General features: G+C 43.3%; 1 protein-coding gene across 1 annotated transcript in view; it reads left to right on the top strand.

Annotated features, from left to right (window-relative positions):
* LOC147659219 (uncharacterized) overlaps positions 1-17,933 on the top strand; it is a 231,440-nt gene that overhangs the window by 177,997 nt on the left and 35,510 nt on the right. Inside the window, exon 10 of the mRNA XM_086951880.1 lies at positions 5,250-5,398. Coding sequence (XP_086808006.1) covers positions 5,250-5,398 — 149 coding nt within the window. The remainder of the gene's footprint in view (positions 1-5,249; positions 5,399-17,933) is intronic.

The following is a 17,933-nucleotide window of genomic DNA, read 5'->3' as shown; positions in this document are numbered from 1 at the left end:
TTTGATAAAGAAAAACAAATATTGGTTACGATGGACATCGGATCGCTATATACGAGTATCCCACAAACACCGGCACTTGAATCAATGGAGAGAGCTCTAGAAAGAAGACCACAACCTGTCACTGTTCCGACGGAATTCATACTAGAACTGTTAGAAGTGGCAATGACAAATAACTTTTTTGTTTTCCAAAAGGATTTCTACATTCAAAGTAAGGGTGTAGCTATGGGGGCAGCATTCGCCCCAGATCTGGCCATCCTGTTCATGGATGATTATGAACAGAGACACATCCTATCACCCCACAACCCATACAAGAATAACATTACCGAATGAAGAAGGTACATCGACAATGTGCTTATGATATGGACAGGAGAGGAACAAGACCTCACATCCTTTTTGCAATGGCTAAATTCCCAGTCGGAAGATATTACGTTTACTATGCACTCGGCCATAGAAACTATAGACTTCCTAACATCAGCATCTAAGTCAATGGAGACCGCCTGTACACAACACTATACAGAAAACCGGCAGAGCAGAATACACTACTAAGATACAACAGTCACCAAACAAGAGGACTCAGAGATAATTTATCCTTTGGACAGTTCCTCTGGATGAGGAGGAACTGCTCATTGAAGGAAGACTTCTTTAGGGAATCGGATGAACTCATCTCACGCCTCCTAGTCAGAGTTTATCCCAAGAGACTAGTAAAAAGAGCCAGGAAGAGAGCCTGGTACAATAGCAGAGAGACCTTGCTGGTACCCAAGGAACGCAAAGCTGTAAAGGACAGAATGATATGCGTTACCACACATTGTACAAAAAGCAATGACATCAAAAGAACTATTAATGAACACGGGGGACTTATTGCAGACACCATCGAGATGCCAGATCCTCCAATGCACGCATTCAAAAAAGCGAAAAACATCGGAGACCACGTAGTTCGCTCACTATTGGAAACACCACCTGCACCCACGATTCAGACACTATGGAACCTACCGGAGGTGGTGAGACACTACAAATGTACCAGATGTAAGGCCTGCCCTATGTGCTTTGAAACCAAAACGTTGACTTATAAAAACCATATTATTGACTTGAAGTCACATACCAATTGTAACACGAGTGAAGTGATATATGCCACCCTTTGCCCATGTGACTTGATGTACGTGGGACAAACCAAACAAAGAGTGAAGAACCGAATTCTACAGCATTGTAGTAGGATTAGGTGTCAAACGGCGGGAGCACCTCTGGTCGAGCATTTCGCCTCCAAAAATCACACCCCAGAGTCAATGAAATGGCTAGTGCTGGAAAAAATAACCCTGGGCCCAAGGGGAGGAGACTTGAGCCCCATTATGAACACTAGGGAGTACTGCAGATAACTCTGTGTTGGCATGCATCGTAAAAGGGTATTTGTAGTATATGTAGCTGGGGATAAACATGCTGTGTATACTATTGTCATCTACTGTTGGGCTCGGATGTGTGCAAGTTGTAGTTCTTCTGAGAAGTACAACGAGCGAAATATGGTACCTCCACCTATCGCTGGTAATGGGCATGAGGATCAGCTCCATTGTTAGATTGTTTTTTCTCCTCCGTCAGGTTCAGATGTGTGGGTAGTGTCTTCGCCGGGCCCGTTCGAATCCTCCACCTGTCAGTGCATGTCCTACATCCTACGCCATACGCTCAACCCTCTGGGGCTCCATTGGCTCCTCGATGCCTGACAATGTCACATCCGGAATGGAAAGGTCTCAGTTCCAGCATTGCCCGAAGAGTCATACCAAATAACCTCCATCAGTTATGTAACCCCTGTCTCTCCCTGGACAATCAGGAGGCCTCCTGCTCAGCATGCCTCGCTGTTATGAATAAAAAGACCCCCAATACTGTCATGCTCCACGCATCGTCTCAACTTCAATGGCGTAACTACAGGCAGGCGGATAATACTATGGACCTTTTTGGGGACCAAGAATTTGAAGGCAACCTTCAGCCTAGGCTTTACCATCGTTGCCACAGATTCTCTTCTCCAGCCCCTACAGGTCTAGCCCTTCCTAGGAGCCATACTCCACTCTATTACAGGTAAAACATACTTCAGCCATCCAAGGGTTCGAGCTTTGCAAGTGCTGCTCCCTCTTTTTTAGGCAGATCATCAGAAAACGGTCAGAAAGGTCATGCGCCTCCTCTGTATGATTGTCTCCTACATTGCATAGTCTCACATGCCTGGTTACACATGCGCCCATTGCAGGAGTGCCTAATAGCACAGTGATCACAAGTGGAAGGTCTTTGGGAGGATCTAGTGTTGATGTGGGACCTCACTCCTGGCTCTCTGCAGTGGTTGAGGGCCAACAACATGTTGCAAGGCATGCCTTTTTTGGTTTTAGTGCCACATATGACAATCACAACAGACTCCTCCCTCACTGGTAGGGGCAGACGTACTGGAGCTGACTGTTCAAGTGATGTGGACACCTCAACGGGGTTTCCACATCAACCACATGGAGTTGCTAGTCATTCAGCTAGCCCTCATGGCGTTCCTCCATTGCATCCAACACAAAGTAGCACTTGTTCACACAGACAATGCAACTGCCTTTTTCTACTTTCAGAAACAGGATGGAACACATGCTGCAGTTGTCTGCTCTAGCCCAGGGCATTTGGCAGTGAATTCGCCTATTGATAGAATACATACCAGGAGTGGGCAACAACTTTGCAGACCTCCTCATGAGGATGCAGCAACAAGCCCACGAGTAGGACAACCCCCCAAGACCTGCTCCCATGTGTTGAGGTTTTCCAACGCAGACCTCTTTGAAACCGCAAAATGCCCAAGCTTCGCTTCCAGGTTCCCAAACCCACAAACAATGGGCAATGCATTATGGATGAACTGGTCAGGTATAAATGCCTATGCTTTTCTGCCCTCCCACTTCTTCCGTTAGTGGTTCTAAGGCTTAGGCAAACATCCTTAAGTCTGGACCTGGTAGCTCTGGTTCACCACTCTCCTCAACATACCTCTAGTGCTCCATGAGAAGCTGCCCAATAACCAGATTTTCTCTCACAGAATCAGGGAGCACTCAGGCATCCCAAAGCCAAACAGCTCAATCTTGAATTTGGCTCCTAGAGTCCTAGACTTTGGGTGTATTAACTGCCTTCTGAGTACATGTTCATCCTTAAGGAGGCATGCAGGCCTACAACCAGATCCTGTTGCAGCAAAATGGAAAAGGTTACTGCAATACTGTTTTCCTGGAAAAATGGACTCTTTCAAAGCAGCAGTCCTGGACATTGTTGGTTCTTTGCTTCACTTGTAGAAGTCAGGTCTTTCTTACACTTCCATCAGGCTTCAATTAGGTGCTGTTGCCGCTTACCTTCAAAATAGAGGACCCACTTTAAATTCCTAAGTTCCTGTTATCAAAGCCCTCATGGAGAGGCTCAAAAGGATTATTCCACAACGGTTGCCACCTGCCCCCATGTGGAGCCCCAATATTGTTCTAACAATTCTTATGGGCCCACTTTTCGTAGTGCTCCACTCTTGCCCTTTGCAGTTTCTTTCCTGGAAGGTTGCTTTCCTGGTAGCCATCACCTCCCTCATGTGTCGAAGAACCTTTTTTCCAAAGCTAACAACAATAGGGTTCTCGTCAGGACAAACCCTAAATTCATCTCTAAGGTAGTCTCTAGTTCCCATCTTAATCAAACCATAGAACTCCCAGTGTTCTTCCCACATCCACAGTCAGTAGCAGAAGAAGCTCTTCACACAAGATGTAAAAAGAGCCCATATGTATTACATCAATAGGACAAAACCTGTCTGTGGGATACATCAGCCCCTTGTCTCTTTTTCCAATCCACAAAAGGCACATGCTGTCTCTAAGGCAGGTACAGAACACTGGTTGTTTAACTGCCCACAGACATGTAATGCGAAAGCCAGAAGGCCTTTGCCTGTACTTCCTAGACCCCACTCAACCCGTAAATAAATTGCTTCTATGACTTTATGAGGTAACATTCCTACAACTGACATCTGCAAAGAAGCTACCTGGTCTACTCCCCCCACTTTAACTAAAGATTACTATGTCGATATCTTAGCTCACCAACAAGCTAGTGTTGGCCAAGCTGTACTACACACACTTTTCAAATCTTCTGCAACGTCATGGGGCTAGTGCTTGCTTTAGGGAGGACTGCTTTACCGTCTGTGCATAGCATGTGGATCTGCAGCTTAACATATATCAAATGGAAAATGTTACTTATCATGTAAGCATCTGTTTGTGGCAGGTAGTGCTGTAGATTCGCATGCGCCCACCCTCCTCCCCAGAACCTCTTTGACGTTGCAGAAACCTTTTTAATTTACCTTCCCTCGCATAGTCATCTTCCATGTATCTCCATGCTCCATGTGCATCCTCACGGATGTATGACAGTACGACGCGTACCGTCACAACGCGTGCTTTTACAACGCGTCTTTAACAACGCAAGTCGTCACAACGACTTGCGTTGGGGGGCACTGATAGTGAATAGTATAATTTACTATTCTAACACCAGTCCCCGTGGATACTAGGGAAGGTGTTGGAATAGTAAATATACTATTCTTTATCCTCTAGCGCCCTCCAGCGCAAGTCGTGGTTACGACTTGCGTTGTAACGGATGCGTTGTAAAAGTACTGCGGAGTAAAATCCGCGTCGAAAAGGATGTTCCCCCATCCTCACCCATCATGCAAGAAAAATAATCTAGCAAAGGAGCCGATGCCCATGCGCATTACCAGCGATACATGAATTCACCAAACCTAATGACTCAAAAGACTTCTTCAAAGATGTCCGAGACCAACACTAGATAGCAGGAGTATGCATAGCATGTGAATCTACAGTGCTGCATGCCACAAACAGATGTTTACAGGGTAATATTTCCCTTATATTACAAGTGCATGCAGTATCATACACACCTGCAGAGAAATGCCTGAAAGATGATCTTTTTGTGGCTCTGTAACTCTATTAAGTTGTTTACCCTGATCTCTTTTCACATTCAGGGCCATGCATTTGCTCATTCTGCCTCTTCTGGGGCTCTTGGACCACCCCTGCTCCCATAATTGTATGACTGCTACTTAGGCCTCTCCTGTGACTCTTCTCTCCATTCACCCACCTCTGCCTCGACCATCTCTCCAATCAATGCACTGTAAGACCACCATCGCCCCCTCCCCCAATACCATGTCTATTATCCGCTTTGAGGAGTGTGTTTTTATGTGTTCTCCTTCTTAAGTGATCCCTTTTGCCAATTATAAAATACTTTAATTTCACTAGGCGATTGTCTTACTCAGCTGCTAAATGTTGCAAATGAAGAAAAACTCAACGATTTAAAGAACACTGCATACAACTGTCTCAATTTAAGAGGATCGAGTCCTACAGTACATCGCGACACACCTGCATGGCAGAATGGGAAAAGTTGTAAGGTGAGTTGGAGAAAGCACTTTTCACACTATAAAAGGTATATTGACTACTGCAGTCCTGCATTACTGAACATCACAGCTAAAATTCCAGTTAGCGATTACCCCTTAGGAATGTATCAAATGGGACGATGATAGGAGAAATATTTGTATTGGCATAGGTAAATACAAAAAGAAAGTTTTCTATTGTCAGATTGTGCACGACCTCTTTTTAATCCTTTCGTGGTGGTAGTGATCTAGTCATACCACTGAAGTACTATAGACACAGCTCTGTCGTCTTTCCGCTGGGGCGCGCAGCAGTGTAAGTTAGCTGGTGGTCCAAAAATACACCATACATAAGGTGTGTGACTTCCTCAGTTGCGCTTTACTAGCATGGCAAGCAAAGCTTTATGAAAGGCCTCTAGATCACCTGACTGGGACCTAAGCATTCCTGTTCTTTCTGTGCACTTTGTCCCTTTCGGCCAGCTCTCTTTGCAGTACATGCAGTACAATATCACTAACCTAGTTATTCCACATTAGGAACTTCTTTACCCGAGAGTACTACACTTTTGGGTTTCCACGGGGACTCTAACCAGACATCATTGTCTTGCTCTTTAATTTTTTTTTTGATGATGGATCTGAGCGTTATGCATATTTCGACAACAAGCTTACATAATGTTGTGTAATTTGTTTAGATGCTACTTGCTTGAATACCTCCTCCTTTCTCTCAACCATGCCTGCTCTCATTTTCTCACTCTTCTTTTAAATTTCGGTTTGAACCTTTTTCATTGGTTTATTGCTTAATATTTTGGAATTCAACTAAGGCCTTCATTACAAGTTATTTTGTTACCATGTGGGAGATTCAATTACACATTTTGTTCTGGGCCCCATGGTATTGGATTTACCCCAAAAGTATCCCAAATCTGCAAAATCACATTTTACACAGGAAATACATAGTTTTTGTGAGACTAGACCAGGACATTTTTGCCACTGGACATCAGTGATTGGTAATGGAGGCCAAGACTCATGTCTTGCATACAAGTGAGAAAAATGTTCTTGTTTTTCCAGGGAAAGTGTGAGCTTGTAATCGATAGCCATCATCTTACAGCTCTAAGGGCCAGATGTAGGAAGCCAAATTGCGATCACAAATGCTGAAATTCACAGAATTCCAGCGTTTGCGATCGCAATTTGGGAAGTGTGCTATGTAGCAGACAAAAACCCACTTGCAAAATAAGGAATCTCAAAATTTGCAATTCCCTATTTTGCAAATGCATTTAAGGAATCCCTAATTGCGATTCCTTAAATGCAATGTAGGAAGCTCCCAAGTTGTGCGATTTTGGCTTAAGGAATCGTAAATTACTACCAACTTCAGGTTGGTGGTAATTTGTGATTTATTTGAAAAATGCACTTTTTTGCATTTTTCAAAGTGCCATGTGGCGCACATACATGCCCTTAGCGCTTGTATGTGCGCCACATGTGCACACATGCTTATTTCAGGGGTGCAACAGGGTGTCCTATTGACACCCTTGCAACCTTGAAATTGCACTCTCAATTTGCCATTCTCTAATTGGGATTCACAAATTGAGAATGTCCTCCCATTCACTCCCATGGGCCTTCTGGCCCATAGGAATTAATGGGACGGTCTTCCTTATTTGCGAATCTCAATTTGCGATTCGCAAATAAGGAATATGTAGGATTCGCAAAATATTTTGCTAATCCTACCTGCATTGCGTTTTGCGATTCTCTAATTGCGGTTCCCTAAAAATCGCAGTTTGAGAATCGCAAAAAACGTTTTACCTACATATGGCCCTAAATCTTTACAGCAACTTCACACCATGGCTTTAGAAATAATAACAAGCGCACGTTTTCTGAGATGGAGCTTCTAATTTGGGCTAAAGAGAGCCTCGTGGCCAAAACACAATAGAAAGTAAGGACAAGACTGGCAGAATATTACTAGCAAGGTGCATGCTGTTTCCACACCTCCAGGATCAGTGTAGGATTGCAAGAAGATGTATTGCTCTCAAAAAAAGAGTGATAGACCTCTTTATAAAACATAGAAAGAATTAATACCTAGTCACAGAAGGAGGACCACCATAGCCTGAAAATCGACCCTGGGAATAGGCAGTATGTTTTATTATCAACTTCATTCTCATTGAGGGCACTGATGGAGCTTCAGAGGTTGGTGAAGAAGAGGTGTCAAGTAAGGCACAATAACTTTACAAGGATTCTGATAAAATGCAACATTATTTTGTAAATATTTTTCACAATATACCTAGACATAAATGTAAGGGATGTACATCTACAGTACTTATAATAAGATGATATATATTGACAGATTTTTTTTTCAATTACCATAATAGTGCATGGTTAAAACTTTAAATTTATAAAATATCTCTTTATAATTACAAAATACATTGGTGAACCCACAAATGAGTATATTTATGGGATACTTTTAAATACTTTATACTGAGCACATATATTATGTTCAATTAATTTTCTATTTCAATGGAATCTCCATTGGAATCACAAGCACTGAATTGTCATGCCAACATGCAGTGATCCAGGAACACTTTTTTCCAAGGTCACATTTTGTGTGGCATCTTCCCCTTACTTTGGAAAAGGCCAGGAAATAAATGTGACACAAAAAAATAATATATCACCTAAGACAGGCTATATGGCCAATTCCATTAATTTTCTTTAAAAGGTGGGCAAAATACACCAAGCCTCAAAAAGCTCTAAATGAAAGAAGAGTGACTTTGTTCAAAATATCCTTCTCAAAGGATTTTCTTTTAAGGTGAAGGATAATAGTAAAATAGCACACTTAGATATACAGATGCATTCTTTCACCTACAAATTAAAAACAATGTTGGTGCTTTTTCTCACCTAGCAAGCATGGCCTTTGTGAGTGTTATCTTATCAGGGTGTATGTCATATGGCTATTTCTTAGACTCATGTTAGGCCCGAGCAGCAATGAGTAATGATGAGTTCTGCATGGAATTCTACTTTTACCTTTATGGTTTGCTGCATCTTCCAGTGCACCCGCCTGTGTACCATTTACTATGTCAGTAGGAAATCAATGCATTGTGATGCAAGTTGGTTTATAGCTCCCATTACTTGGCTTTAAGACATTTAAAAAGGTAAACTGTGCCATGAGATGAAGATAGCAGTTCTCGTTCCAATAATCGACTGTGAGGATCATGTCCAAGTCAAGGCGATAGTAAAAACATATTCCTTGGACATACGTAAAGGATTCGGGCTCCTCCTGTTCATTCAAGACCTTCTTATGTGCCTACTGGGAACTTGTGCTCTATTTTTGTTGGTCCTATGCTACAGTTGTAACTGCAGACTGAGCTCCAGACCATTAAATAAACCACCTGAAGATGTAAGTGGGGGAAATATGTAGACATTCTTGAAGTCCAAATGCACCATCCAGTCCCATTTCGTTTAGGGGTCTCTCAACATAAGAGTGGCATCCATTTTGAAATGCCTTTAGAGGAGCTTGATCTATTTTCCACTACTGTTCTGAAGGGGAAAAGATTTGCCCCAAAATTTGCGGAATTCCTGGGAAGTTTTTTATGGAAACCTTGGACCGTCTGAAAAATAGATATTCTGGTGGATACAAATAACTGCAGATTCCTCACTGTAGAATACCCACAGGCAGCCAGGTAATTATGTGTTACAAGTGTAATCCAACATTTAGCGCTTTTTTCTTAGTGCAAAATTCATTCTTGCCTCCAGAATGGGGCAGACGATGCATTTTGTGCTAAGACAAAAGCACTAAATGCTGCTGAACACAACCAGCACTCGCCAACAGCCTCTTGCTCTCCAACGTTTGGATTTTTGCCCCAAATTACTCTTAATTACTCAAGATGGCATAATTGCCAAATCTCTGTAATTTTGCTTCACACGAGTAATGCATAAAATTACTGAAATTACTCCAGCATACTCAATACTTCCTCCAGGCCTATAGCCAGGCTGGATCTGTATGTTTTTCCTAGCAGTGCTCCTGTATGCTGCTAGGTGTTGCTTTGTGGCTCTTCAATGGGTCAGTATTGTCTAGTGGTGATGGAGTGGAGCCGTACATAAATGTCACCCCTGTGCATTGATGTCTGTTCCTTTCTTTCCGGGCCTTCCAATGCAGATCCAAATCTCTGCTCCCAATTTAGTTGATCTTTTGATGACGTCTAAAACGAATTTCAGTGTGACAATAAGTGATGACCCCAAGTAAAACTACATGTTTCACAGAATGCTGTGACTGCACAAAACATATGCCAGTTACAGAAACATACAATGCATGGTTCTGGTATCTGGGCTCGGCTGATGTCGCTCTTCATTCTGATATTAAAAAGAGCACAACTGTTCTTCAAATTATCTTTGGCTGTGATTCTGATCAAGGGGGAACCCAGGATGCAGATGATGGTGAAAAGTTTCTCCCCGGTCACTAAACAGATTATGCCTTTCACTTGGAATTGCAAGAGGCCGTGACATCTCTCCTGAGGCAGGGCTTGACTCATCACTTGGGCCACCAATGGAAGAAAGTGACTCCTTTGCAGTGGTGGTCTGGGGGGCAGCTGAGTTTCTGTATTTGCATCTGCCCTCAGTTGAAACCAAGATAAAATTCCTCACAGAAATTTTGCAGCCCGGGCCAACTACTTCTTTGCTTTCTTTCCACAAGGCCCTCACTAATACACTGATGGTCTTTTGTTTAACGCCCTATTGGCCATAGATAAATAGGCAGGTGGCCAGGAATCATAGGCCAGGAATCACTGGCCAGATTTTTATGATCCTGATTTTCTTACCAAACATCCTACTCCAGAAAAGTTGTAGTTCATGCCTCATCTAGTAAAGTGAATCCCGCTTCATTCCCTACAATTGCTTCGGATAGGAAATATAAGAGGATTGAGGCTTTTGGCAAACATATGTTTTCTTCCTCCAGTCTGGTATTACAGTTGGTTAATGCTGTTTGGTTACTAGGTCTGTATACACATGCCTTAGGTATGGGCAGCCAGATTTTGCCGCCTGTCCCTTAGGGCCTCTTTGGTGCAGGCAATTCATGATGAATAAGGCTCTACAAAATATGTTATCCCTGTTCGTCTAGATATTATTGATTGCCTGGTGAGGGAAGTTGGCACTAGTGTTGTACTTCTTTATACACATGGTGCGCTCCATAGGATTTTCTGGCGATGTACATGTTCTTTTGGTAAGGAGGCAGACTCTATGCTGGAGCACTTTAAGAAAAATTAGGGGCAAAGTGTCACCTTGGGTCTGTTGACTGCTGCCAAGCAGTTTGTACACCAATGCACAAAATTCACGTTATTTGAGAAAGAACTCTGAAAATAGCGACATTTCTACAAGAAATTTGGATGACCTTCGCAGTGTTCCCACTGTGTGTAATTGTATGTTCCTTAGGATAACTAGTTCTATGTATGTATTAATGTACATAATGATGAAAACAATACATTTCTCATTCATTGTATTCGAATAACGATCTTCATGGTTAAAGGCAGTATATATGCCAGCAAATCCGACAATATTAGATTTTCAGTCTCTTTATTCCAGTCATCTGAAATAGAATCAGGAATAATAACATAACTCATGGAACCTTTCAATGCATATGGTAATTGCAGTGTCTCAGTAGACCCCATAAATTGATTAGGAACCTTTTCCCTAGCTACACCACCAGGCACAGGATATGATGTGATGTTGGTAGCTTAGACGAGTTCTGTGGGATGATAGACATGGTTGAAGTTCCCTAACCACTGGTTGTGGACCTGATCTTTCAGCAAGGTAATGTCCATTTAGAAACAGTAGAATGACGATCGTCATGGTCAGCCACATAATGAAAAGTATACTCCTATATTGATCCACAAATAGGATCCATAGGATCAAGTGGTTATCAAGTACCTGTCACAAAACCACTGATAAGAAAAAAGCTAGGGCGTAAAGTGACTATGGAGAATGCTGAAAGGTCTTATGTATAGAATTCAGATTTGTTCTCATCACTCATTGTCCCTTGTGAAGGCATCATCTCTATTGATGTTTACTCATGTGGTAGCTCATAGTAAACCATGGTGTTGCGTTGAACATTTGCAACTTTGTGATGGCAACATTGGATTCATCTGTTGAACCCACTGCTCTGTATAAAGTTGGAGAAGCACGTTGCACACACATCCCCAGCTGGGTACTCAAGATAGTGGTGTTACAGCTCTCTTCTATGGGTATTTCATTCAGAGTAGGAAGAGGCTGAAAGGTTCTATTCTGATTCCTTCTTGGTGTCCATGATGTTCTTCTGTACATAATTGGCCCCATAGTGCGTTTTCACAAAGTTAATGGACATCTGTCGGTTTCTAATTGAACCAGACAAAGGAGGCATAATTACAGTGCATTTGCCTTCTATACCAAGGACTGAAACTGGTGGTCTGTTAGCTCAAAAGCTTGCTTATCATGGATCTTTTCACAAACTAGATCTTTTTTAAGGACCCGCCCTTTAGCAGCAGCTAAAACCTTCACTTCACTGGTTGCAGCTTCGGAATGATTCACATTGCTGAGCTTATCTCTGACCTCTTGAATGCTCTGTAAGACATTCAGACATTGTTCTAGATAAAACCTTTCTTGTTCACCACCTTCTCAGGATTATAGAGACCAGGTATATACATGGGTACTCCAAAGAGCACCTCGGATGAAGTGTGACTTTTGAATACTTTTCTAGAGAAGTTATTTAATGCCCTCTGGACTCCATACAAACTATGGTACTAGCTAAGACCTGAACCTAGTACTGTTGCAGTCAAGGCTAGTTTAATTGTGCTTTTGCATGTTCAACTAATCCGTTGGACTAAGATCAAAACTGATTACTGAACTGAAGACAAACTCCCAGGACAGACATAGCATTCCTGTAAGCCTTAGAGACTAATACAGGTCTGTTGTCTGAATGAAATGAATGAACTGCTCCCATTGCTTACAAACATTGAAAATCCTTTACAACAGCTCGAGAACTTGCATTGCTCTGTGGTCGCCCCCATAAGAATCAAGATCATGATTAAATTACTACCAATATGTACTCATTCTGATCAACAGAATGTATTGGTCAAATATGGCAAATAAATAACCCTGACCAGGATGTTGGAGACTGTAATGATGGTAGTTGGGTGTCTACTAACTGAGGTTTTGACTTGCCATCGTCTAAAATAATCTCTAGTCTGTTTATATGGAAAGGGACACCCGTAGCTTTGCTGGAGCATTGCTAGTGTTGCAATAATGCCAGAATGGGCATGTGTCAATTCCTCATGTGCTTTCCTGATTAAGTTTAAACTTCTTGTATAGTAACCACAGGAATCTTATCTGAATCAAGGCTGTAGAAGTACTTAGAAAGAAACTCCTCTGGAGGGGTCCTACATTTTATGGTTGTATGTATTACTGTCAATATATCTGTGTCGATTTTTGTCTGAGATCTGGTTAGTACTGCTACTCTGACAGTCTGTATTGCAGCTGTGGCAGCTAAGTCAGCCTCACTGTTCCTTTTGGCATGAAAGTCATCATGTTGATGGCCCAAAGTGTGCGTTAAATGTGCCAATAGAAGCTTACCTTGTAAGACAGCTACCTTTACCCATATCTGTTTATTCTTATTAGGTTTCCACTTTGAATCCTTGAATCCATTCAGGCATCAGTGTTTCAAATCTACATTGTACAATTGCATACAGAAGGACGAATCAGACTCTATTAGTGTGGGAACTGACAGGTTAGCCTTTTGTAATGTTAATGCCAGGGCATGAATTTCTGCATGTTGTACCGTGCTATCATGTAACATTTTAGTGTGGGTGCTCTGCGGATGGAATTCACCATCTTTCACTACACCTACACAGGCTCTGGAGTACCTACATCTTGTGGCTACCGCTGGTTGACCAGAGCCATTTGTATTGAGCACATTCTGGTGTGACTCAATGATCAAGGCGTTTGGAGTTGGGGTGACATTCTATTCTTGGCAATTCAGTAAGTCCCAATGTTTCCCATTGCCAACCTAATGCTCAGCGTTGACAGGATGCCCAAATACTCATAAAGATTGTCTTTCATGAACTACTACTCCAAACGCTTCTGCCCCAGTGGATCCGCCACACTCAAAATAATAGTCAGCAGTGGAAGACCCAGCCCCGAAAAGAGTAAGTAAAGAAAAAAGCAAAAAGAAAATAAATACAAGACACAGGTCATAAAATAATTGTGGACTCTCAGACCCCTTCGCTATAGAAAGGAGCACCAGACAGGGCTGCCCCTTGTCCCTTCTTCTGTTCGCCTTGGCAAGTGAACCTTTGGCACATTGGATCAGGAGAAACGCTTCAGTTGGAAGGGACATCAAAAAGACTGCATCTCCATGCATATAGATGACATTCTCTTTTTCACCAGTGTCCAGCACACGTATTTAAAATGTCCTTCCTGGTCACTTGCACTAGCAGTAATAGAATGGACCTGCACAGGGGCAACTCTGCTCATGCAGTTATGTCTACACATGCAGTATAGTGCACCCTGCCTAAGAATAATTGATGGACAGACTGCTGAACAATCTCAAACATTCACCCCAGTACAGAGATCTGGGTCTAAATCCATAGTTTTGTTTGCGCCACATGCCATACCAGTTTAAACCCACCCATTTGCAAATCAGTCTTGACCCTGTTCGCCATGGGAAAGGTCCAGCTCGAACTGCCAGGCCAGGTCTTCCCTGGACCGGAAACAAGCCTAGCTAATGAGGGGTGTAACCCTAAAACTGGTCCCATGATGCTTGTATCTGGTCCAGGGACTTGGTGTTTGGGCTAGACTGTTCCCATGAGGAGCAGGTTCAAGTCTGATTTGCATATGGCTGGGTCCAAAATAGGGTTGCATAGTGAGCAGAAGAATAATGGATTTAACCCAGATCTCTTGACTGGGGGTGAATGTTTGATTCATTCAGCATTCTATCCATCATTTGTTGCTGCAGCACTTTTCTCCCTGATTGGGATGCGTATTCCCAGATGTGGGTTCCTTGCTTGCTGTGCCACTGGATTCAGGCTAGCCTGGCTAATGAGGGGTGTTACCCTGAAACCAGTCCTAGGATGGTGTTTCCAGTCCAGGAGGACCTGGCTTGGCAGTTCAGGCTAGAGTGTTCTCAAGAGGAGCAGGGTCAAGATGGATTTGCATATGGCTGGGTCTAAACTGGGGTGGCATAGTGAGCAAAATAACAATGGCTTTAACACAGTTCTCTTGACTGGGGGTAAATGTTTGATTCGCTCATCATTGGCGACTTGCAAACAGACAGGGATTATTAGTTCGATATGACAGAGCTCCCAGGGATGAGATGGAGGAACTCCTCTACTATCTCCCAGAAGAGCATAAAACGAAAGGGCAAGAACTGGTTCAGGAAGGGAAGTTAATTTCCAACTCTCCCATTAGATGCGCACTGGACTCTGTGGATACTGCTGCCAGAGGCATCAATACAAGTGTCCTACGCAGGCATGCCTGGCTGCGTATCTCTGGATTTAAACCAAAAGTCCAGCAAACTTTACTAAATGTCTCGTCAGGCTATGATTCAGATGTTTCAGAATGGAGCACGCGTTCCAGTCCTGATGGTTTCACCCTGCTAGGTCTTCTATCTTCCTGAATCCTCCTGGTCACTCATTCACACGGACATATGAAGACCATCCAGTGGTGCTTTACAGGCAGTAGTTCCAGTATGGTTGAGATCTCGCACTCTTTATAGTGATCTTGTGGGACACTGCACACTGGAGTTGATTTGATGTGATGAAGTGTGGAAGACAGCATTGTTCAACAGATGTCCAGCCTCCACCAGCAGTGACCACTTTCAGGTGGGGAGCAAATCTAGAGAAACTGGAGATCAGAAACCTTTTATCCCCAGGAGATAAGATGTTGTATAACACTCTGTTGGAGCTGCAGGAGATTCTGGTAGCGATCAAGGCTTTCTAGCAATTCTGTCCAAATCATGACAGACAGGGTGATCCCCATATGGTAGATTAGCAAGCAGAAAGGAGTGGGGTCATACCTTCCCTGTCTAGAAGTAATATGACTCTGTTCCCAGTCCTGGGTACAGGTATACCAGTTCTGTCTGGTTGCCAATCATTTGACTGGTGATTTAAATGTCCGAGCAGGCAACCTGAGTTGGCATCACCTTGCCTACCACAAGAGGAGACTTTCCTAAGAGGTGGTGTGATATATCTTTGACCTTTGAGGTAGACCTCCGGTGAACCTATGTGCCACTTGCAACAATGTATGTTGCTTTCACTTCTGTGTGTTCCATTATTCCTTGCAGGCAGTCTTGGGAGACTCGTTTCAGTTGAGGTGGAGCTTTCCACTTAACTAGGTGTTTCCCCTCATACCCTTGATTCATCGCATACTGAGAAAAATTCCCCTAGACCAGGCCCAGAGTATCTTAATATACCCCTGACTGTCGGAGAAAAGTGTGTTATACAGACCTAAAGCACTTTTTCTTGTGCCCCCCCCTTCCCTGTACCCTTCACAGGGCAAAACTCTTCTCTCAATGGATAGGGCTGGTGCTGCACCTCAGCGTCCTGAGCCTTCACTTTTTTGCATGGCGATTAAGCGGGGAAACCTGAACACTTTTTCTTTGCATTCTAAAGTGGTGGATGTTGTCTTAAGTGCCCGCAGCCATTCCACCACAGTGGTATATTCTGGTAGATGGAGTAGGTTTCTGAAATGGAATTCAGTGTGTGAAATGTGATGTATTATATGGTGTGGTTGTGAGACTTCACCTTGTAATTCACTTACAAAACCATCTTGGGTCAATTTAGGCTCATTTCTAAAACCTCTTGCTTAAACCTGGGTAGCTGTGGCTTTGAGCAGCAAGGCTTAAACAGAAGCACTAGCGTAAAGCATTTAGACACACCAAACCACAGAATAAGAAAGTCATGCAACACAAAAGAAATCCGACACCAATTTATAAAAATGTGTAAAAAAAACAGAGATTTTTATAAATTTTTAGACACTAAAATTTACAAAATCCACCAGAGGATTCTTGAGATATAGATTCTTAAGTAAAGCGTAAATCTCAGCTTTTTAGCTCAAAGCTCAAACAAGCATTAGTAACCCTACAGTTTGAAAACTTTTGAAAAGTTTTAAAGAGTTGTGTTTGACTACTATGGCCCAGACTAGACAACTAATTTCGACAGGGAGAAAGTCAGGGAGACCAGTAAGGAGCATTTGGACAGTTACTTGGTCACCAAAGCAGTCTCAAGTCCAGTACCACACTTTACAGGACGACCTCCATAGACTTCAGTTAAGTTGTCCTGATACTGAGAATGCTGAAAGATGCTCTGGGTGCTGTGTGGTCGACAGGGGTATTCCTGGGATTACTTCTCAGTCCATGGGTAAGATGGAGGTGGCTTTGGCCCCAGAGTTCAATGTCCCTATCAGTCCTCTCTAAGCCTTTAGAAGTCCAGTTACGACTGGGCTACTAGTCTCCAATCGCAGCAGATCCAACGGTATCCTTTGGTGAGAGCTAGCCTCCATTTTTGGCAACCAGTCTGCACTCTGACAACTCTCCTGAGTCCGCCGGACTTGTGTGCAACGTTTGAGCACCGAGGAGTGATGGTCTTTGCTGTACGTTGGCCGTTAGAAGCGATCCGGTAAAAACAGGTACTAACAAGCTGCAGTGGGCAACTTCAGCTGTTACGCCCTGGTGCTAGAACAGGGAGTCAGTCGACTGAGTCTTGGAGTTCGCCTTTTCTTTCTATGGCTCAGGAGTATCTTTTTCATGAGTCAGGCACCAGAGGTACATTCCTCTCTTAGTTAATCCAAGTAACAACAGGTGCAGTCCAGCATCAAAGGCTAGTGCAGCCTCTGTTGCCAGGTCCAGGGGTCAACAGGGCAGTCCTTCAGTGATCATCGTCCCAGCCAAGATGTAATCTGAGGCTCAGAGTGCAAGGGGTGCCATGTTAATGCCCATAAGTGCCCTTGGGGGATGAAGCAGGCACTAGCGAATGGACTACGAGGACCTTCTGATGACTTCAGCTATATGTGGCATCTTAGCAATCCCATAGGTCACCATTCTGGCCACTCTCAAGATGTCTGAATTCCTTTCTTGGTGTGACTAACCTGTTAGCCCACCCTAAAGGTGTGCTACCTATGGGCTATATGGCCACAGAAAAAATGGTTTTGCAACTGGTTTCCCCTCTCTGTTCCCGCTGCCAGCCCGTCTACCTGAACAAAGGAGCAGCCCCTCTCGAGTGGAGTTGCCATTTGCCCATCAAAGGCGGCCTCTTCTTTGAAGCTCGCCTTTTGGACCAACACCCTGTGTGACTTTCCATGGGTGGGAGGTAACAACTCCCTCTGCGGCAGGCCCATATTGTTCCTGTATTTGAGATTCCTCTACAGGTCCAAATCTCACCTCTTCTCACTAGGGAAGAAGGCTGCCTAGTTGTCAGCTATTGTGAACGGCCACCGGAAAAACTGTGCAACAGAGTGGCTACTTTCTAAAAGTTGCTTTTCCTTAAAAGTGATATTATATTCGACTTGCACATCAAGTATGGCTTAATGCCACGATTCTTTTGATATCTTGAAGTACTAA

The sequence above is a fragment of the Lissotriton vulgaris genome, unplaced genomic scaffold (assembly GCF_964263255.1).
Source record: "Lissotriton vulgaris unplaced genomic scaffold, aLisVul1.2 SCAFFOLD_384, whole genome shotgun sequence".
Taxonomy (NCBI): domain Eukaryota; kingdom Metazoa; phylum Chordata; class Amphibia; order Caudata; family Salamandridae; genus Lissotriton; species Lissotriton vulgaris.
This window is presented reverse-complemented; position numbering and strand designations above follow the sequence as displayed.